This window comes from Panthera leo, chromosome E1 (assembly GCF_018350215.1).
Source record: "Panthera leo isolate Ple1 chromosome E1, P.leo_Ple1_pat1.1, whole genome shotgun sequence".
Classification (NCBI taxonomy): domain Eukaryota; kingdom Metazoa; phylum Chordata; class Mammalia; order Carnivora; family Felidae; genus Panthera; species Panthera leo.
In genome coordinates, this window is record NC_056692.1 from 36,215,514 (window position 1) to 36,232,001 (window position 16,488).

The 16,488-nt window shown below is 50.1% G+C and overlaps 1 protein-coding gene and 1 long non-coding RNA gene across 4 annotated transcripts in view; both read right to left on the reverse strand.

The window, feature by feature from the left end:
- Positions 1-4,645: 4,645 nt before the first annotated feature.
- On the reverse strand, positions 4,646-6,109 carry LOC122205804. The gene is made up of 2 exons (XR_006196272.1): positions 5,319-6,109; positions 4,646-4,862 (listed from the first exon to the last, which is right to left on the reverse strand). It is a non-coding gene; the product is annotated as an uncharacterized LOC122205804 (long non-coding RNA).
- Positions 6,110-8,843: 2,734 nt separating this feature from the next.
- The window catches only part of CALCOCO2 (calcium binding and coiled-coil domain 2), a 37,513-nt gene continuing 29,868 nt past the window's right edge, over positions 8,844-16,488 (reverse strand). For all 3 annotated transcript variants that reach the window (XM_042914380.1, XM_042914381.1, XM_042914382.1), the window contains 5 exons: positions 16,311-16,400; positions 13,706-13,801; positions 11,483-11,618; positions 10,394-10,422; positions 8,844-9,865 (listed from right to left, as the gene is read on the reverse strand). In XM_042914380.1, coding sequence (XP_042770314.1) covers positions 9,689-9,865; positions 10,394-10,422; positions 11,483-11,618; positions 13,706-13,801; positions 16,311-16,400 — 528 coding nt within the window. In that variant the 3' untranslated portion in view covers positions 8,844-9,688. The remainder of the gene's footprint in view (positions 9,866-10,393; positions 10,423-11,482; positions 11,619-13,705; positions 13,802-16,310; positions 16,401-16,488) is intronic.

Genomic DNA, 16,488 nt, shown 5'->3' on the forward strand with positions numbered 1-16,488 from the left:
CGTCAGGCTCTGTGGTGATGGCGTGCAACCTGCTTGGGACCCTCTGTCTCCCTCTCTTTCTGCCCCTCTCCCCTGCTCTCTCTCTCGCTCTCAAAAAAAATAAAAATAAAAATAAATAAAGGCATTTTGTTGAAGTGCTTTTTAATTAGCAAATACAGCCACGTTGAAATAGGGGCTCCTTTGTCTAGGGCCACACCACCCTAAACGTGCCAGATCTCGTCTGAAACAGGGGCTCCTTTTTCCCTCGTGACCAGGGCTGCTGGTTCTCTGGAGCTTTCCTGAATGGCTCTCACGGTCCCCCAGTTCCGGTTAGGAAACCTCTTTGTTGAGAGGGACGAGAGCAGGGCAGGGCTGTCCAGGGGCAGTGGCTGGTGTGGACACGGTCAGAGATTGAATTGAGTGATGGGGAGGAAACCTTCCTTGGCTCTGGCTCTAAAATATGTGTTTGGGTTCTTCGGGACCCGTTGTAGGTTTCCTGGGTCAAAGGGGAATAAAGGCGGGTTTATGGAGGTGAAAACTGCAGGGAGACGCAAAGCGTTAATAATTAAGCACGGGGGCTCTCAAGTTGGACTGTCTGAACTCAGATCCCAACTCCGTTACTGTATGACCTTGGGCAATTGACTCAACCTCTCTCAGCCTGGATGTCCCGTCTGCAAAATGGGTACATTCATGATCTCTTTAATCATTAATTGTTCATATGTTAACGATTCGTGGTTTGTTGTGGGGATTGAAACGACCAAATACAAAGTGCTCAACACAGTGCTTACCATGCACGCATTCGAAGCCCACGATTTTGTTCAAATCAAAAGGAAATATTATACGGTAGATGGGGAACAACAACAAAAACAGCCCCATTGTGCGGGATGTATTAACAGAGACGGATGTCGGCTACAGGAGGAATTTCCCGACAACAAAGGATGTGAAGCCCCGAGCAAACAGTAAAAGCTCCTTAGTTTCTTCCCAAGGGCGATTTTTCATCTCAGGGGTGGTCACTTCTGGAGGCAGGGGACTGGAGGGGTTGCCCTGGTGACGGGCGCTTCCTGAATCCGCGGCAGTTGATAAACAGACGCTCCGTTTGGCAATCGCCCGGGGTTTACACGCAGGAGACGGAGCGCTGGCCTTGCCAAGATGCCCATTTATAGCAGTTTCCTAGACCCGAGTACGTTTCTGTTTTACAAGTACTCTTTGCCGCCCTGCCTAAGTCTCCCCACTGCTTAACAGTAACAGTTGATTTTCTGGGGCCGAGTGGAGGCTGTGAGCTGCAAAAACTCCCAGAAGGCAGATGGGAAGGAAGGGAGAGGTGGGGTTGGGTGGGACGGCAGGACGGGTCCCCCTGATGGGGATGGCGGACCCGGATCTGGGCGACTGTAGGAGGATTTGTCCTGACTTGAAGGTAGGCTGGAAAGCCTGGCAAAGAAAGAGTTACGGGGCGGGGAGGGGGTGGGGGTGGGGGGGAGAGACATGGTGAGGGGAGGCCCCCACTCCGGCCAAGCAGTTCTTATCTTTGGGAAAGTTTCAGGGTCATTGTCATTTGCAGGGAATTTCCTGGACTATGAACTTTTATTGCAGAAAGGACGGAATGGCTGGTGAGAGGAAGTTAGGCTCAGCTCCACACCCAGCCCTCCCCCTCTCCCACAGCGGGGATTTGCTGTTTCCCCAAACAGGATAGTGTTACAAACCTAAACCCTGGTTCTAGCCCCGCCCTCAGCCACCCGCTGTGTCACCTCCCCCCCCCCCACCCCAATCCTCATCCTCATTAAGCCTTGGCTCCCTCCGCTATAAAAAGGGATAGATAGAGGCACCTGGGCAGCTCAGTCAGTTGAGCGTTCAGACTCCTGATTTCCGCTCAGGTTGTGATCCCAGGGTCACGAGTTCGAGCCCAAAGTCTGGTTCTGCGCTGACCGCACAGAGCCTGCTTGGGATTCTCTTGCCCTCTCTCTCTCTCTCTCTCTCTGCCCCTCCCCTTCCCCCCTCTCAAAATAAATAAACTCTAAAATAAGATAAAAAGGGCTTACAGGACTTACTTACAGGAAACACTCAATGTGTGTCGGTTTTAAATAATGTCATAATAATAAACGAGGCGTCCTGGGGTCACAGATTAGCACAGAGGGGACAGAACAGACTGGCAGAGTCTGTCCCTGTTCTTGGAAGCTGATTAGAGCAATTGGAAAATGCCTTTGCCAGCCAATGTGGGGAGCAAAAACACAAATACTGGGAACGATTCCTAGTTAGGCTTTGCACTGTATTTCGTCACATTTCTGCATTGGTTTTTCTCTTCCTCATCTATTTTGAGATGCTGTTCAGATGAAGATGTGTCTCCCAGGGCTCCTTCATGGTGACGGTGGGAAGCAGCTAGTCGGGAAGCAGAGGGCGGCAAGCCAGACATTTGGCTAGACTCTGGGCCCACTGGCGGATACCGGGGGAATTGACCATTTACATCCAAAAGCACAGAGGGACCCGCGGGGATTGGATTGTGCCGCCCGGAGGCTGGGCAGGATCACTGAATTCAACACGAGGCGGCCAGCGTTGACCGGGTACCCGAGTGTTCAGCAATCCGGGAAGGCTTCCAGATGGAGGCGGTTCTCCTTGTAATTTAAGAGAGTTTATTAGCTCAGGCAGAAGCTAGAGGATTTAAAAAGGAAAAGAGGATACATGCTGAGCAGCATTGAGGAGGAAGCGCCTCTGCCCTGGGGGCTTGTAGAGAGCCTCTTTTGGGGGGGGCATGGGTGGGGGGGAGACCATGAGGCGGTCCGAAGTGGGAGGGCAGACACAACACCTCCCTCCCGGAGCAGATGTTGAGGTTGGATGACAACGGATGTGAAATATTGACCCGGGGAAAAGCGACTGGTGTTTGTCCAGGTCAAACAGGTGCAGCAGCTTCCGTGGGAGGAGGTGAGGAAAAGTGTCCCTGGTCAGGAGGGTCACATTCCCACAGGCTTGCAGGGGGGAGGGGGGGGTGGTAGCCTCACCGAGGTCCGGAACTCAGGCCCCCCAGCTGGGGACAGGCCCTCAGGGAGGACTGGGAGAAGGATACTTTCGACGGGAATCAAGGCAGGTGCCTACACGCATCCATGTGGACACACATGTGAATGAACGGTCTTTTTTTGTTTTTTTTTTTTTAAGCTCATGGAAAAAACCAGATGGAAATGTGAGTGATTGTGTTTGCTTCATAGAACTATACTTGAACTTCTTAAAATGTGATTTGTTTTTTAATGTTTATTTATTAAAAAAATTTTTTTTTAAATGTTTATTTTATTTTTGAGAGGGAGACAGAGTGCGAGCCGGGGAGGGGCAGACGCAGAATCCGAAGCAGGCTCCGGGCTCCGAGCGGTCAGCACAGAGCCCGACGCGGGGCTCGAACCCACGAACTGGGGGATCATGCCCTGAGCCGAAGTCGGACGCTCAACCGACTGAGCCACCCAGGCGGCCCAGAGCATATGTGGGTTTTTTAAACGGGAGAAAATAGACGTGTTTGCATGTCTGTTCAATTCCCAGTCAAAGGTGTCTTTCCAGCCCTACCCTCCTAGTATTTAACACTATTGGGTGAATTCCTTTTCTGAAGCTGTTTTCTCACTGGCCTTTCAGCCTGCCACTTCTCTCCTGGCTTTTCTTCCCGTCTTGGATGACTGCCCACCCCCTACGGTTGATGTTTTTCGGGGTCTGTCCCCACCGTTTCCATCTCCCCTGCCCAGGCTAGTGCCCTCGCCGTGCGGTTTCAGCGAGACTGCCCTATGTCAACAATGACTTTCGTCTCCGGCCCAGCCCTTTGCCGACACATTTCTCCCACTGCCTACTGACTGTCCCCACGAGTCCCTCAGAGTCAGCATGCTTAAAGCTGAAATTCCCTCCCCACAAGCCCCTCTTTCTTCTGTGTTGTCTACCTTGGTGGCCTGGGTCGGAACCCTAGTACTTATCCTTCCCTATCTCCCGGGAGTGGGTTGAATGGTGCCCCCTCCCCCGAAAAGAGACGTCCATGGCCCAGAACCTGTGACCGTTACCTTATATAGCTAGAGAGCACCGCCTTATATGACAAAAGATGTGATTATCTTTTATCTTGGATTATCCAGGTGCCCCCTAAATCCAGTGACAAGTGTCCTTAAGAGACGGGCAGAGCACACACACTGAGGAGGTATTGTGACCACGGAGGCAGAGATCGGAGTGAAGCCACAAGTCAAGGAATGCCAACAGCCACTGAAAGAACGGACTGTCTCCTACAGCCTCTGGGAGGAACGTGGCCCTGCCCACGCCACCTTGGGTTTGCACATCTGAGGGCTTCCAGAACCTGAACTGTGAGAGAATAACTTTCTGTTGCTTGAAGGCACCCGATTCGAGTTCATTTGTTACGGCGGCCCTAGCAAATTAACATGCCCTCATTCTTTGGCATCTAATGGGTCACAAAAATCCTGCTGGTTTCAACTCCTTAAATAGCTCTAGTTTGGGAGGCGCCTGGGTGGCTCAGTGGGTTAAGCATCTGATTTCATATCGGGTCATGATCTCGCCGTTTGTGAGTTCGAGCCCCGCGTCGGGCTCGGTGAGGACAGCTCGGAGCCTGGAGCCTGCTTCCGATTCTGTGTCTCCCTCTTTCTCTGCCCCTCCCCGCTTGTGCTCTGTCTCTGTCTCAAAAATAAATAAAACATTAAAAAAAAATAGTTCTGTTGTTTTTTTTTTCCCTCCCATGTCTATCTCCAATCTGGTCCAGGCCTTGACTGCTCTCTTGAACCACTGCGGTGGGTGGTCTCCTGCAAAAATAGAGATTAAAAAGAATAATAAAAATTAAAAAAAAATAACAGAGTAGCTGAAAAACCCAGGCCTGCAGATAGCCACCATTCTACATTATGCGGTCCGGGCGGCAGAGTCGGCTTCTAGAATGAACGAGAAGTGTGGAGTCAGAGGCAGAGGAGCAGGATGAGCCGATAAGGGAAGTTAGTTCTGGGCCGCCTAGAGCTCCAGCCCCGGATGCTGGGAGTCCCGAAGCCTGGGATTCTGAGACACTCCTATACCCTTCTAGCCACCGTGCTCCCCCCACCCTCACTCCTGTCTCCTGAGCTCCGATGAGCGTGTTAGACATGATCCACCTAGATTACAGTCTTCTGGGACAGAGGCTGGTCCCCTTTTATATTCTAGTGCTTTTGGTTCAGAATCCTTTGCATTCTGGGCCCCTTCTCTGACTTCCCTTCTCCCTCGCCCTGTTTAGAGACCCTCAGAATACACTCCGGGTTTTGCCTGCCACTTCTGTCCCTCAACCTCTTAGAAGACATCACTAACTTAGGCTTCGATCACCCCTTCATGAACACTCTGGTCCCGCAGACCTTACTTACGTCCTTACGTTGGTGCGATGGCTTCCCTTTTTTTCCTGTCCTGAAATTGCTTTTGGGGGTGGCCGTCTCTTTTCCCTGTCAGATTAGGAGACCCCTGAAACCTGAGACCCTCCGCCAGCAGTTGAAAGGGTTCCCCGAGGACAGAGGGAAAGTCTTCATTAATCTCGTAGATACCTCAAGGGAAGAACTTTTCTATTTTTTAAAATCCTGGCCCTGTGCTAGTTCTGCCCACCGTGGATGCTCAATAAATGTTGATTGACTGAGTCAACAATAGACTGAGTCCCCAGAGTGCCATATGCTTTCTTTCCACAGGGAGAAAGTAATAACATTAGGCAGAGCAGGCTGGATCCCTTAATATGATTATCTGAAATTTGTGGCTGGTGACTCTCTCCCCCAACTTTATTGGGGACATTCATTTCCACAGAATAGATATTCCCAGAGACCACTAATGCTGCCGGCCAAATGGTGGGCCACTATTAAATGCCCTGACCCCGTTCATCTTGATTCCATCACCACCAAAGCTGCTGCCTGCCTCCAGCCCAAGGTGGGGGGAGAACCCAATACCATTGTGGCAGTGGGTGGTACCGAAATAAGCATACTTCTAACCAAGTTCAATAATGTGGACCCAGCTCCCTAGCTGTACTCAAGATATTCTACTGTGAACCCGCGGATGACCTTCGCAAGCTTTTTAACCTTTTAAGAATACAACAGCTTGAGACAGAATTCGTAGAGCACACAATTCACCCATTTAGAGTGTGTAATTCAGGGGCGCCTGGGGGGCTCGGTCGGTGAAGCGTCCGACTTCCGCTCAGGTCATGATCTCGCGGTTCGTGGGTTCCGGCCCCGCGTCGGGCTCTGGGCTGATGGCTCGGAGCCTGGAGCCTGCTTCGGATTCTGGGTTTCCCTCTCGCTCTCTCCGCCCCTCCCCTACTCTCATTCTGTCTTTCTCTCTCTCTTAAAAAATAAACATTAAAAAAAAAATAAAGTAATTCAATAAAATAAAGTGTGTAATTGTGCCACTATCTGCACAATAAATTGTATTATTTCAGAGAGAGGGAGAGAGTGCAGGGGAGATGAGCAGGAGGAGAGGGAGAGAAAGGATCCCAAGCAGGCTCCACACTCAGCACAGAGCCCGACGTGGGGCCTTGATCTCGTGACGCTGGGTTCATGACCTGAGCTGAAATCAACAGCGGGACGCTCAACCGACTGAGCCACCCAGGCGCCCCTTAAATTTTATTTTATTTTAATTAATTAATTAATTAATTTTAATGTTTTATTTTTATGTTTGAGACAGAGAGAGAGAGCATGAACGGGGGAGGGTCAGAGAGAGAGGGAGACACAGAATCTGAAGCAGGCTCCAGGCTCTGAGCTGTCAGCTCAGAGCCCGACGCGGGGCTCGAACTCACGAACTGTGAGATGATGACCTGAGCCGAAGTCGGTTGCTCAACCGCCTGAGCCCCCCCCCCAGGCGCCCCTTAAATTTTATTTTTAAGTAATCTCTATACTCAATGTGGGGCTCAAGCTTCCAACCCCGAGATCCAGAATCGCGTGCTTTACCGACTGAGCCAGCCAGGTGCCCCTCAATTCCTTTTTGCTCCCAAATAATATCTCGTCCCCTAGACAGGCCGTTATTTCATTCGCCCACTCATCAACCGATGGGCATTTGGGTTGTTTCCACGATGGGCAAGTTATGGCTCCACGTTTCAACTTCTTCCTCTACAAAACTGGGAGTTCAGAGCCGTTTCAGAGATTACTGCAAGTCTGCGTGGAATACACGAACGCGGTCCAAACGATAAAGCGCTACTTGCAGGTAAAGACAATTATATTAATATTTATAGGCGGCCAACTAAGGAGAGCGCTGGGGCTCGCCTAACTTCCCCGAGCGTGTGGCCCCCTGTTGGTCGCCTCAGGGGAATTAGGTGAGTGTCTCTTTGGGTTTGATCCCCACGGAGAGTCCACTTTGCGTCTTTTTTTTTTTTTTTCTACGCGGGGGACTGCAATCGCTCAGCCGGGGCGGCTCATCGCATTGCCATTTGTTGCTAGGAGACCAGCTTAGAGCGGGCTCGGCTCGGTGCAGTCCCACGGCCACTGCAGAAAACCACCCGAAATCATAGAATGATATTTAAACATCAGGGCAGTTTCATTTCATCCCAGGGCACAGGGCTGAAGCTACAGGTGTTCTTAGGGCCCCAGGCTCTCGGACTGCCTTGCCGACACTCACGTCCCGGATTTTCACTAGCTCTCTCTTACCACGCTCTCGCACACACGTGTGCCGGGTGACGGAAGCGTGCTAAATAGTGCAAAAACACCTTCGTATTAAGACCAAGAGCAAGTGAGTTAGGAGGGGAAACTGGTTGCCATGATGGGTACGACGATTCTAAAACCCAGTTGGGCTCTAGGTACCGTTTGCCCCCGTTAACTTCCTGCTATTTTTTTGCGGGGTATTTTACGGCTCTAAAACGAGTGGGTGCAAGGAGGTGAGAGGGGAAAGGCTGGGGTAAGGAGTGGGTTATAGGAGAATGATTGTTTCCTTTCACCAGGAGCCGCCTGGAGCATAATTTCCCCTTCAAATCCTTGGTAAGAGCAGCTGGGGATAATGAACAGTGGTTAAAGATGCTTTGTTTTACGTCCAGCAAAAAAAGGATCATTAGCACCTTTTTTTTTTTTTTTGGTATTCACTGATTTGGATCATGTGCACCACTGCTCTTCGCCATTCATGTGCTTAATTAAGAGCTGATGAGTGCAAAATAAAGGAAACTGCAGCTCTCCACTGGAACTATCTGGGGAGCGGCAGAATTTCTGCAGCGAGGAAAGGGATCTGCCAGGAAAACGGTGTTACCACCTCCCCGTTACGTTTCTCTGCCAGAGCTCCTCTTAATGTCACATCGGAACCTTAAGGGGCGAAAGGCTGGGCGTCCAAGAGACAGCTCGTTGAAATGCTGATAGGGGAGGAGGAGAAGCAGGAGTACAGTTTCATGTTCGTTTTATCAAAGGAGAAATAAAGACAAGGAGCGGTGACCGGGGCAATATAGCTGGTCTAGGGCCGAACTCCAATCACGTAGGGAAAACCCCGGAAGGAGGCTGGCTCAACCTGATTCGTGACATCATGTCTTACATCATTCTGAGGTTTTTGTACAAGTCTCTATGGTGACCGGCTGGTGGCCTGCCTGAGAGTCCTTTCCATTTGTTCCGTCCCTGGAGGGGGAGAGAAAATGGAATTGCTTTCTTGTAGTTCAATTAGGCAAATCTGGATGGAGGGACTAGAACCTGGTTCGCGAAGAGTCCACACTGTTCCCTTTCAAAAAGTGCACGGAAAGCTGGAACAAGAAGTCAGAGTCCTAGGTTTCTCAAACTAATGCTCCGTCACCTTGCTCTCCGTCTCAAGACAAGGGCCGGGACACTTTTGTTGACTAGTTCAGACAAATGAAGGGAAATCGCTGCTGGGGCCTACAAGTCCCACAGGCCTCTTGGTTACCCTTTTCTCCTAAGCTTAGAAATAAAAGACCGCAAACTCAAATTACCAAATTGAAGTTACCCACGTCCCTGAAACAGAGGACTAGTTTATTTTTAGTATTAAAGAGATTAATAGCTCTCATTATTCTGACTTCTCCATATTCAAAACTCACCTGCTCAGAAAGTTGCAAACCCAGTTTCTAACAGGTCCTACTAATCATTACGAAAGGACTTACAACACTAAAAGTTACGTGCATAGGAAAGATCGAAGAGTAGAAAATGCCAAACAGAGGTATCCAGAGAGAGAGAAGGCCTGTGATTGAAATACTATTTTGTGTCCAGGGTTCAGGAATAAGATGCTTCTGCTGGGAGCTGTGAAACCTTTGGTCTCCAAATTGGATGACTGAGTTCTCTGCAGTGACATTTTTGCCCAGTTTAATGCCATCAGTGGGAGGAAGGGACCTGAGGAGGAGGAGGAGGAGGAGGAGGAAGAAATTCTCAACCGCTGCTCAATCACCAGCCGCAGGCTTAAGACTCAGAACTGAGGGCAAAACCACTCAAGGCCTGACCTTGAAGGGCGCTGGGACAACTCAGAAAACGAATCACTTAGCACTCGAGTCAAGCCGGTCAGTTCCGTCCCAGGGCCCTTGTGCTGGAGACCCTCGGAAGGCTGGGCGCCAGAGGGGAGAGCAGGCCACGGCTAGTTATGGGATTTAAAAAGTAGTTGTAACCCACAAGGATGGAAGTAACAGCCCTCACCACATAATCAGCATGACTCCACCCTTAGGGCAGCAGGACTGAGTAAACCCCTAATAATTTCACGTTAGGCAGGGTCTTGGGTCATAACTCCAAGTAGAAGCTATAGGTTCTACCCTATCAAAATCTATGTACGGTATAGATCCAAGAGGCCGGAACACTCAGAGACTGTGGCAGAACACGTGGTCTTCGAAGATCTGCTTCTCTTTTGCTGGGAAGGTCTTGTCACAAATCGGACAACTCAAACAGAGGGGCTGTGGGCGTTGCTGCTCCGAGGTGAAATCAAGAATGTCGCCAGCGAAGTCGGATTTGCAGGTGGGGCACTTCTTGACGGCGAGCTGGGAGGAAGGGCAAAGAGGTCAGCACAGAGGCAAGCTCTAGGTAACAGGGGCCACGTCCCGTGTTCTACGAGATTCTCAGCACGGAGCATAACGCTCGGCCCACGGCAGGTGCTCAGGAAACGGACGACGAACGAACCGATTCACGTTTGGAGGCCCTCCCCGGGGCTTTCTCTACCCCAGGGGTGAAAGGACCCACTAGTGCTAAAGCGGTCAAAGAGCTTCCAGCCCAGGAGGGACACGGGACATGCCCTGTTGGACCGGCTGCCTTGTTCGTATCTCCTCCCTAGTTCCGGTACCTCCGCTCACGGGTGGAGATCTACCCGCCAGAAAGCTGGCGGACGGACCGGGCTTTCTTCTCCCTGCCTCGACAGGCTCACTCGGCTTCGGGTTTTGACCCAATCGATCCAGCTGACTTCCGGAATTATCACAACGAACCAGGCTCCCTACGCTTCTCCCATGAACTTGAGCAGGGGGGGACATTTCTCAAGGATTTGATGTGGGCACTCTCGTGATTCACGTACTTACCAGGCTTGGGGCAGAACTTTCCTGGATACCTGAGGATAATAACAAAGATTTCGTTCAGTGAAAGAAATACCATCCCTAAGTTTCTCCAACCGTGATGCAGCAGCTGTTTTCTGTAACTCTCTTTGTTCCCCTTTCTCCCCACTGCGTCTCTTTCTCTCGCCCATGTACCATTAACTTCTGACAGAGGGGATCCAGGTCGACGATAAAGGGAAAAGAGGAAAAAAATAACGAAGTGGCGTTTGTGATAGCCATGCATATTTCTATACAGTCAGAAAAAACAAATAAACCTCAGTATGGGCAAGACGAGATTTTAACAAAAACAGCCACGATTTGGGAAGGACACAACTTGAGAATAGGTTTGAAGACTGAATCCGTGCAAACAGGTATTTTTAAAGGAAAGGCTTAGAAAACAGTTTTTAAAGAGGAAAACAAAGGCATACCCCTGCCTGCTGTAAAGATTTGACTGGGGTTCTTAAGGGAACACGGCTGCTTTAAACTGCCCAAGAAAAGGCAATGAGGTCTTCTATTGCTTTTGGAGACAAAGGAGGAGAAGTTCCCTGTTCCCTCGTGCCTGGCAAGGGCACTCTGACCCCTCAGTCCTTGAGTGACAAGACTGGTTTTCACCCCCACTTCTGTCCTCCAAACCACCCCGGGGTCTCTGTGGTGCACGTTCCTGCCACCCTCGGTCAGGCCATCGAGGTGGCCGCCATAACCGCCCATTCCTGGGTGGCAGACCCCACCTCGTGTGCTTCCATTTCCAAACCTTAATTAGCTTCCTCGGCTTTGTGTGTGTATATCTTCTACACAGAGACATTTCTCTGATTTATATATTTGGAATATAGCCACGGGACTCAATTTGTGTCTGCTGCCTCTAGGCGCATGATCTGATTTGCGTCTTCTAGATTCAGATTTATTTCTCAATTAACACTTCTCGCCTGGCAATCCTTCTATTGGGGGTCCTCAGCTTCTGCCCAGCAAGTCTTAACAATGAGACTGGTCTTAATTAGCATCGCAGGCCAAAAAGAATCTTAGTGGGGGGAAAAGGATGCGGGCAGGGGCCTTCGGGCTCAAACGGCAGTTGTCTCTTACCGGAATAGGGGTTTCCATAGACAAGGGCCGGGTTTTGTCCTGCACCTCCTTGATCTGAAGTCGGCGCTTGGTATGGCAAGGAGTCAAAATCCAGACCCATGTAACTCAGCAGTCTGCTGTTCTCCCTCTTCAAAAGCTAGGGACAGAACGTTGGAGAGAGAGACATATTGAAAGACGACGACAAAGAATGGCCACAAGCAAGTGGAGAGGGGATTGCCCGCTTGGCAAGGTGGGAAGGCGGGAAAGAGGTAGCTCTCGATGAACAGCGGGGCCCTGGGGGGTCCCGGGAAATGATCATTTGTAATTCTTCTCCAGAGAAAGCAGCGGCCTCAACACCCTGAAGATCTCAGTTCTTTAGACCTGAATTGAAATATACGCTGCATTTTGTTTAGATGAACTCAAAAAAAGAATTTTAAGCCTCTAAATTACACACCAGCTGAGGTGGGGTACAAAAGTTGGGTGCCTACAGGAGGGCGGCAGGAGCTATATTAAGGTTGAAGCTGTTGGATGCTATTGAGGGTAAAATGGTTCTTTTAGTCTCCGTCCCACCTTCCCAGAACGATTTTCTTACACAGTGTGAATACTCATCTGATATGACTTTCCCGTCTTCATGTTTTATCCTTTCAGATGGATACACCAATAGAAAGAGAGAAAGAAGGGAGGGAGGGAGGGAGGGAGGGAGGGAGGGAATAATGGGAAGAATGAGAGAGAAGCTACGAGGAGGACAGACAGCGTTTAAAGCTCTTATAATTAGTAAACTGCCCCTTGACATCTTAAAAGGGCTTTACTATTGGTTCTTAAGAAAACTTTCAAATATCAGATCTTGGGGTGCCTGGCTGGCTCAGTTGGAAGAGCACGGGACTCTTGATCTCAGGGTTGTGGGTTCGAGCCCCACTATGGGGGAAGAGATTACTTAAAAAAAAAAAAAAATCTTAGAAGAAAAAAAAATCAGATCTTTTTCCCTGTTGCAAATTGTGTGTCGTCCCTTCTTCCCATGAGCCTACATGGGAAAACAGAGACTGCAAAGTCAAGGTGTATTCCTCTAAATCAAGAGGATGAGAATAACAAGACCGGAAACAGACTCCAAAGGTCCCTACAGTACTGAAAGGGGCATAAATGGCATAATCAAAGCCAGAAAAGATCACTTGGAGGCACAGCCCGGGAGGGTTTCGGAGAGGGGAAAGATGGAGAACCACGGGAGGTGTGGATCCAGGAGTAGAAGCCAGAATGCACGGACACCTTTGATGCAAGAGCAGGAAAGTGCCTTTGTATGCAGCTTCTTTTAAAAAAAAAAAGTTTTGGGGCGCCTGGGTGGCTCAGTCGGTTGAGCGTCCGACTTCGGCTCAGGTCACGATCTCGCGGTCCGTGAGTTCGAGCCCCGTGTCGGGCTCTGTGCTGATGGCTCGGAGCCTAGAGCCTGTTTCGGATTCTGTGTCTCCCTCTCTCCCTGCCCCTCCCCCGCTCATGCGCGCTCTCTCTCTCTCTCTCTCTCTGTCAAAAATAAACATTAAAAAAATTTTTTTTTAAATAAAAAAAAGTTTTAACTTACTGTTTTTAATAATCTCTACACCTAGGGCGGGGCTCGAACTCACAACCCCGAGATCACGAGTCCCATGCTCCTCCGACTGAGACATCCAGGCGCCCCCAAGTGCAGTTTCTTTATTTAGGGCCATCATCCTCAATCAACAATAACTTGTGTTTAACCCACAGCAGAAAATAAATGTTGGTTGAATGAATGAATGAATGAATGAATGGATGAATGAATGAGGGCGCGAATGAATGCACAGCATTTTCTTAAGGGCCCACCAAGGGTCCAGCGATAGTACAGACCATCACTTCTGCCCTGGTTTAGTGGCAGAAAAAAAGGAGAAAGTTGTGCCGAAGGAAAGGGGTCCCTCAACTAGCACAAAAAGGACGTAGGATATGATTCCTCAAAGACAATACCTACAATAGGTATGAAGTTAAGAGTAAAATTAATTTAGATCTTGATCAAGGCTGTTCGTTTCTTGTTGATTCCTGCCACACCAAGCAAGTTTCGGTTGGGGAACCAAGAGAGAGTTCATGGGAGGTGAGGAAACCAGACTAAATTTGCTCTCAGGAGCAATGGTCTCACCCACTGTCCCAGAAAGGGCTCTTTTATTTACCTCTTGGTCACCACATCTCCGGGTCACCCTGCTCCCTCCCCTTAAAACCTTGAGGTTTTCGCCCTCCGTACACACTCACATCATTTTCTCTTTCCAATCTCTCTTTCTCTTTCTGCAGAGCATCATATATAATCTTGTTCTCACTCAGTTTTTTTGACAGGCCAGCGTTCTCGTCCTATCGGTAATAAAAAACAATTAGGGTTAGGATCACATGCTGTCATCCGGATCCCAAGTGGGGGAAAGCGAGGGGCCTGTAGAGGACCTGCTTTCCCAAACTGGTGGGACTCGGGGGTGGGGGGGCAAGGGAGCTGGGGCGCAGAGGAGGAGACGCGGGCGGTGTCGGCTTACAGAGAAGTGACTTAACAAGATGCTGGGAGGCCTGGGCCGGCATCGAGATGCCGATTTCTTTTGGGTTAGTGGCAGTGTAAGCGACCAAAGATGGAAAGGGCGACAAGCTTGGGAAGAGCCTCCAGACGGACGCATCAGGATGAGGGCTAAGCGGAACCTTGTTCGACCGCACCCAGCCACGGAAATGAGCGTCTCTGTCTCGAATGAACATCTCGCTCAAGGCGGCGCGGGGCGCTTAGGCTGGCGCGACCCCCTCCCAGGGAGGACGGGCCTCTGGGCTCAAGTAACACGGAGGACGGAGGAACCCTGGAAGGCATTCCTCCGCGGCCACCGGGAACCCAGACTGAGGTCCTGGGCTTCCCAGGATGATGACCTATGTTCAAACACCCCACAACGGGTAGGCTTGCTCCCACCTCCTGCCTCCACACACACACACACACACACACACACACGCACACGCCTCACAAAGACACTTAAGCTAGTCCTATCAGTTGCGTTTTTGTTTTTGTTTTTTTTTTTTTTTCCAAGATTTTTTTATTTGAATGCTGGTGCCCGGACTGCCGTGTGCTTCTAGCCGGCCCTGAGGTAGTAATGCGGGAGGGACTACCCGACCACAGTGCTCACTGCTGCTGGCTCCTGGCTCCCCATCCCCATGGGCTCTTGCTGGCTCTTCTGGTCCTGCTTCACTTCCTCAAAAGGCAGAAATAAGAAAGGACTATCTGAGTCTACGCAGACACCTGCTCGGTGGTTACAAAATCCTTCCCTGAGATCTGTGCCGGGGGCCGAGATTTCGGGGGGATCCCCAGACTGGTTTCTGGCCGTCCACGCCTCTTTTTAGCAGGAGATTTTTTTTTTTTTTTTAGAAATGTCTCTCCTGAACAAGGATGGACAGTCCTCTGGGCTCTGGGCTTGGTCTAAGCACCACAAACCTTCACACCCCTTGCTGCCTGGGCCCCTTATTTCTGTCACCTACCAGCGCAGCAGCCCTGAGTTGCCTGATCTGTTTGTGGAGTCGTTGACACTCTTTGTACTTCTCTAAGAAACAGGCTTTCCCGGCCTCTACCTTTGCCTGGAGGCGCTCCACGTCTTGTTCCTAGGCTCCTGAAGCATAAGATACGTGGTCCTCATAGCTGGGGTTCCTTGGGATAGGTGGGGAATGAAGAATGGAGCGCCTGGGTCTTGGAAAACACTCCACGAAAACCCAGGGAACCCACACCCGCCACAAGGACGTTCAGACCCCTGAATGGCCACGAGTCATTTAAACGAGCGATTCCTGGGGCGCCTGGGTGGCTCAGTCGGTTGGGCGTCCGACTTCGGCTCAGGTCATGATCTCGCGGTTCGTGAGTTCGAGCCCCGCGTCGGGCTCTGTGCTCAGAGCCTAGAGCCTGGAGCCTGCTTTATATTCTGTGTCTCCTCCTCTCTCTGCCCCTCCCATGCTCATGCTCTGTCTCTCTCTCTGTCTGTCAATAATAAATAAACGGTAAAAAAATTGTTTTTAAGGGGGAAATATTCCCATGTTTAGTGGTTGGTCACCAATTCAATTTCTGAAAAACATCAGTGTGGCCAAATAAAACATTTCTCTGGGCGGCCGATTTGGTTCGGGAACAGAGTTCAGAGAACTTTGTTTTCCTCCTTAGCATGCGAAAATATATGGTCTCTCATATATACTGGGACTCCATAGTTGACCGAGTAATGACTGAGTGAATGCATGATGCCTGTGTGATAGGATTTATAAACCCAGCAGCTGGATACCCTCCAGACATCAGGGTTTCTCATACCCTTCTATCAATTGAGAAAATGGGGCTTCTTGGTACCTGTTATCACCACGAGGCCTCTTTTCCAACATTCTATTCTACTATAGGAAAAGATCAGACGGTTAGGCTTTCATTACTATATTATTATAGCTCAGAATAATTTAGAATGCTAATTGCTAATATTATAGTTACAACAAAATCTGTTTTGACTGCTGCCATATCCTCTAACCGTACAGCTTAGCGCTACAATTGTTAATTTGTCTGCCCCCATAAGAACTCTTTAAGGAGGGAGTCGGGTTACTCTGGGTCGTAACCTAGTCCAAGGTTGTGTTTACCACAACCTGTCATGTGGTTTCACTTTCGGTATCGCTCTGCCATTCACCACACCGCAGAAACGGCCACCTCTCTGAGACGTTTTGTAGACGACAGATTCTCTGTCCTCTTCTGGGTCGAGAGCAAAACGTCCGGAGGCGACCGCTATCCCCATCTGTCTTTTTTATCCTTTCCGTCACCTGAAAACAAACCCTTCCCCTTCCTTCCCGTAGGCTCCCTCCCCCGAAAGCCATCCGAAGACAGACATGCCTTTAACGCTTGCTGTTTCTTCAGGGTGGTTGTTTCTTCCTGCTTCAGCTTCTCCTCTACCGTCTGCTCCAGCTTCTTCTGGCGCTCCTTCTGCACGGAAATAGATTTCAGTACCGCCGCTGCGGAAACACGGGCACACGCGCACTGGGGAAGGGCCCGCTGAGCCGATGAGCGAGCC